Source organism: Hibiscus syriacus, unplaced genomic scaffold (assembly GCF_006381635.1).
Source record: "Hibiscus syriacus cultivar Baekdansim isolate YM2019G1 unplaced genomic scaffold, ASM638163v2 tig00018827_pilon, whole genome shotgun sequence".
In the NCBI taxonomy this organism is placed as follows: Eukaryota; Viridiplantae; Streptophyta; class Magnoliopsida; order Malvales; family Malvaceae; genus Hibiscus; species Hibiscus syriacus.
The window spans coordinates 864381-869740 of record NW_024062448.1 but is presented as its reverse complement, the minus strand read 5'-3'; the positions used below and the strand labels follow the sequence as shown (position 1 = coordinate 869740).

The following is a 5360-nucleotide window of genomic DNA, read 5'->3' as shown; positions in this document are numbered from 1 at the left end:
AATATGATTACAATCCAATTCAGCACCTAAAGCTTCTCGATTTCATATTAACCCAAATGCAAGCTTCCACGATTTATCTTTCATCAACACCCTCATGTCATTCGAATTAATTTCTCATCGGGCACAAATATCTTCAAATTGATTCTCGATCATCTTCAAATGGATTTAAAAGGCCCGAAAAAAATTAGGGTATTACAATGGGCATGGGTTGGATTGGGTCGAGTTTCCGACCAACCCGAAAAATATGCATTCTCCACCCGAAACTCAACTCGGGTCGAAGATAATTTCACCCGATCCGAATTTGACCCGAAACAAATATATTATAAAAAAGATTAATTTTATTTGATAAAAATAAGGATCTAATTAAAAAATATAGAGAGATATTACTACAATTATCTCTAAATATATAAGGCATAATTATATTATTTTTTGGATCGAATATTTTTTACTTTAAACTCAAACTCAACTCGAACATATCTTCTAAAAAACCCGACCCGACATCAATTTTTTTTAAAAAAAAACTGACCCAATAAGATTAAGATGGAATCAGTTGAGTTTGAGTTTCGTGCCTATCCCTAGGTAAATCAATCCTATGTTCACCTTAAAATTTAGATTTTCTTTAATTAATTATTTAGGTTATTAATTGTATCTACTTTAAAATTTTATTTCTGTTCACCTTAAAAAAATTGTTTTATTAATATAAATGTATCCTTGTTCAAAAATAATTTTAGATCGACACTAATAATACCCGTTTGTGTTTGTAATAAAACTGCCATGGTCGAGGAGTCAACTTCATCGCTGTCTTTTACTCCCTCAATTCTCCAACATTCGACATCATTTCTCCAAGTGAAAGACGAGACTTTTGCCTGTTGGAGACCAAACGGCAACACGGGAGAAACCAAAAATAAAGGCACCACTTTTGTCTCAAATTTATTTGGTGGTTGAATACATGAATAATGCTGTCCCAAAATTATTACTTTGATTGAATATGCATTTTGTTTGCACATGTGAGCATGCAAAACCAAACTTGTTGGATTTAGCTTCAATATTTCAACGTTGAAATCATATATATATATATATATATATATATATATATATATATATATATATAAAAGCTTTTATTTCGAACTCTTCAAGTGGTTTCAATGAATAAGAAAGTTTTCTTCTTCTTTATATATGTGCATTAGAGTGCTTGTATAATACATGTTTACGTTGTCAATAATTAAAAAAATTTGAACAGTTTTTACCCTTATAAACACCCTAAACTATTAAAATATAATATATACTATCCTCTATTTTCGTCTTAGTGGAAAACATGGGTTTAAGGGAATATAATTTCCCTTTTGTCTTTAGCCAATACTAGTTAAGGTTTTTGTGTCATTAATTAATAAAATTCAATATGTTAATCACAATGTAGATTGTGTTTTGTTAGGGAATCGTATTTGAAGAATAAAATATACTTCAATTTCTCCAAAATCCATGATATCCTCGCTTAATCTGGATTTTAGTCTTGTCTTATACCCAACTAAGAAATGAACGAGCATATATAAATAATTAATAAAATTATATATCTCTAATTGATATTAGAAATTCGTAAATTATAGTTAGAGAAAATTGGATGCTAAAGATTTTCAAATATGAGAAATTAAATTCCATTTCCAAAGTATATATACATATAAAACCCTTTAAACTTTACAACTCATTCAAACTAATCCAAGATAGGATTACACTTCTTATACAGTTTGATTTACAAGCTGTTCAACAACTTCATTTACAAGCTAATTTATGAGAATACTATCCACTTAAAAATTAATTATCATAATATCACCTAAAATTTATTTTAAAAAATATTTATTTATCATAATAGCACCTAAAAGTTTATTTTAAAAAACGACATTCTTTACCAACAATCGGTTGGTCTAGTGGGACTACGGATGGTAATTTTACCCACATCCAACGGGTTCCAACCCGATTGGATCGGAATTTTTTTAAAAACAAATTCGAGTTCGGTTCGGGTTCGGATGGACGGTGAAAAAATTCCGACTCGATCTGACCTGAGGATAATAATGTAATTTGCTTAAAATGTATTATTTTGTAATTAAATCCTTCATTTGCATTGGGACGGGTCGGGTGGAGGGTGACCAAAAGCATGATACTAACCCGACCTATTGCTATCCCTAAGTGGAATGATGTACTAGATCTCTTAAGCAATGTCAGGGGTTTAAATCATGACGATCGTGATTAAAGTAAACTGAGTTGGGAGAGTCCACTCTTGCCTCTGTAGTACACGATGTAGATTAGTCGATCAATAGATGAGATACACGTAGTTATAAAAAAAATGGCATTCTTTTCGATAACGTAAGAAAAAAGTGGTTCAATTGGTCCTGCCTTACCAAAGGTGGTTTGTCAAAGTAAATCATTAATTTCGCGTCTAATTGAAAATGTATTCGATAAGATATGACGAGTTGAATGTATCCTATATAATCGGAAAAAAAGTTAGTTTTTAAAATATTTTATAATTATTATTTTGATAATTAGTTCTACTAATATTATTCTCATAAATTAACATGATTGACAAGTTGATATACATCTTGATTTACAACAAATAAATGAATAGAAAAACAAAATACCCTTCGTAGGTCAAATTTTGATATGTCATCACTAGATTTTTTAAACCTAAAAGTCAATAATCATATGTTAAAATTTCATATTCTCCGGGACATTTGAACCAATTTTAAATGGTAGAATTATTAAACGATTGAGTGTTCTCATATTGTTATTCTTTCTTAAAGTTTAAGATTCGAGCAATTGTGTTTATAGGATGTTACGTGCGTTATCAATAACTAAGAAAAAACTTAAACATATGTTAACTTATAATTACGTCAGATTATTAAAAAAATGGTAGAATCGTCATTATTAGAAAGACATTACTTGAATAACAATTAGTTAATCTAGTAGGATAAAACATTAAATTCTTTTAATAAAGTCTGAAGTTTAAATATATGCCAATGGAACAAACTCGAAAATCATAGAAACAGACGAAGACCATACTCTACAATGGAAGCCACCCATGAAAGGGCAGAGAGATAAATATAGAAAGGACCAAGGAAACGTTCACAAGTCAACGTTGTTTAATTGTTGAGAGTACAATGTTAGTGTAGTAGGTGAAGTAGGAAATCAAACTTTTCAAAGGCTCTTCTCTCTACGTATAACAAACTATATGTATACTATATATATCTTGATGGTACCTATTGTGCTTCTTTGGTGGTTTGAGATTGTGAGCTTGAACCGAGGCACCTTCATGAAGGGAACACTGAGATACCTAGCAGGCACTGCCGGCCCCAGTGGCCACGGTTCTAAATCAACAGCCGAACAGGTCGCCGAGAGTTGTTCTTACTCGATCGACACTCGCCGTTTAACCGCTATAATCACTGGTTAGTGATTTTGAACTCTTTATATTGCATGCACACATAGGAACATTTTTTGATTTCTCAGTGTGTTATTCTTCTTAGGGGCGACGTGAGGCATCGGAGCCGAGACGGCTCGAGTGATGGCGAAGAGAGGAGTGAGAGTCGTGATAGCGGCGAGGGATCGGAAGAAGGCGGCCAAATTGAAGGAGGGAATTCAGAGGGATATTAATCCGAATGCTGAGATTATTGTGTTGGAGATTGATCTTAGTTCTTTGGCTTCTGTCAAGAAATTCTGCACGCAGTTTCTAGCTCTGGGGCTTCCCCTTAACATCCTCATGTACGTTCATCTTTACCAATTTTTTTTTTTCTTTCTGATAACAGGAAATCAGTGCAGTAGATGAAATGTAAGAGTTGTTTATCACTATTTTTGTACAAACAATGCTGGGATATTCTCTCAGAATCTGGAGATTTCTGAGGAAAAAATTGAGATGACATTTGCAACAAATTACCTGGGTAAACTATCCTTTTTTTCACTTTTATATTATAATATAATCTTGTAAGGGTGTTATTAATTCAGTCACCGACTAAATCAAATTATTCAAAATTAAATTAATTGTTTTTGCTTTAATTGTTAACCGGACTGAATACCTTTTAAAATTATTAATTCAACTGGACAAAGTTTAATTAAATCGACTGGGATCAAATTAACATAATATTTTGTAAATTTTTTTAGTTAGATTAATTTAAATTTAATGGAGGTAATTTTCTCATTTAAGTTAAAATTTGATTGTAGTTTAATGAACTTTGGGTCATTAATTTTTAAGAGATTTAAGCTTAAAATATACATGTAATATATAATATATTCAATATTCAACATTTTTGGTCAATTTAGTTAATTATCTGATATCGAACAAAATTAACTAATAATCGAATTTTAAAAAGTTCTTTAACCTTGAACCGATCTAACATCTAGTTAATCAAATTAAATTTTGAATCTGTTGGCTAATTCAATTAAAACGGAACAACGAACACTCCAACTTATTTATATTGGTATTTTTTTGTGGCAGGGCATTTTTTATTGACAGAATTGTTGATAGAGAAGATGATAGAAACAGCAGAGCAGACAGGGATCCAAGGAAGAATCATAAACCTTTCTTCTGTGATTCACAGCTGGGTTAAAAGAGACTGTTTCACCTTCAACCAAATGCTCAACCCTAACAAGTACTTTAATTCCTTTCCCTATATATATATATATATATAAAGTGTTGGTGTTGTTGATGCAGCTACAACGGCACACGTGCTTATGCTCAATCCAAAGTAGCAAACATATTGCATGCCAAAGAAATAGGCAGACAGCTAAAGCTGACCGCTCTACTACCTGAAAGTGTCTATTTTCTTGTCAATTTGTAAACAACAATGTTCAAATTTGCAGGCCGGAAATGCAAATATAACCATGAATGCAGTACACCCAGGTATTGTAAAAACCGGAATTATCAGAGCACACATGTGCTTTATTACAGGCGAGAATCTCTATGAATATGAATAGAATAAGCAATATTTTGTAATGCCTCATACTATTTAAACAAAAAAGTTTAACTGCTGACCTTTTACTCCTAATCTCTCTATATATGCAGATTCTCTTTTCTTTATTGCGTCCAAGTTGCTCAAGTCGACATCTCAGGTTTGTCGTCATCTACGTTCGAGAGTCTGTTTCATGATCAATATATTCATATAATTAATTTCGATTTAAACGACATATTTGTATGGTATATAAATGTAAAACCAAAAGGGGATGGTGGAACCAGTAGTGTTTATGTTGCAGTTTGGGAATTGTGAATGAATGCAGGGTGCATCCTCTACCTGCTACGTAGCACTGAGCCCACAAGCGCAAGGGATGAATGGGAAATACTTTGCAGACTGTAATGAGAGCAACTGCTCAGCCTTAGCCGA

General features: G+C 32.1%; 1 protein-coding gene across 1 annotated transcript; it reads left to right on the top strand.

Annotated features, from left to right (window-relative positions):
- The first annotated feature begins 3143 nt into the window (after positions 1–3143).
- Positions 3144–4671, top strand: LOC120209371 (short-chain dehydrogenase TIC 32 B, chloroplastic-like). Its single transcript, XM_039208404.1, has 4 exons — positions 3144–3434; positions 3513–3747; positions 3844–3923; positions 4478–4671. Exons 2-4 carry the CDS (start codon positions 3551–3553, stop codon positions 4669–4671), a joined length of 471 nt encoding a protein of 156 aa, XP_039064335.1. The 5' UTR covers positions 3144–3434; positions 3513–3550.
- Positions 4672–5360: the final 689 nt, after the last annotated feature.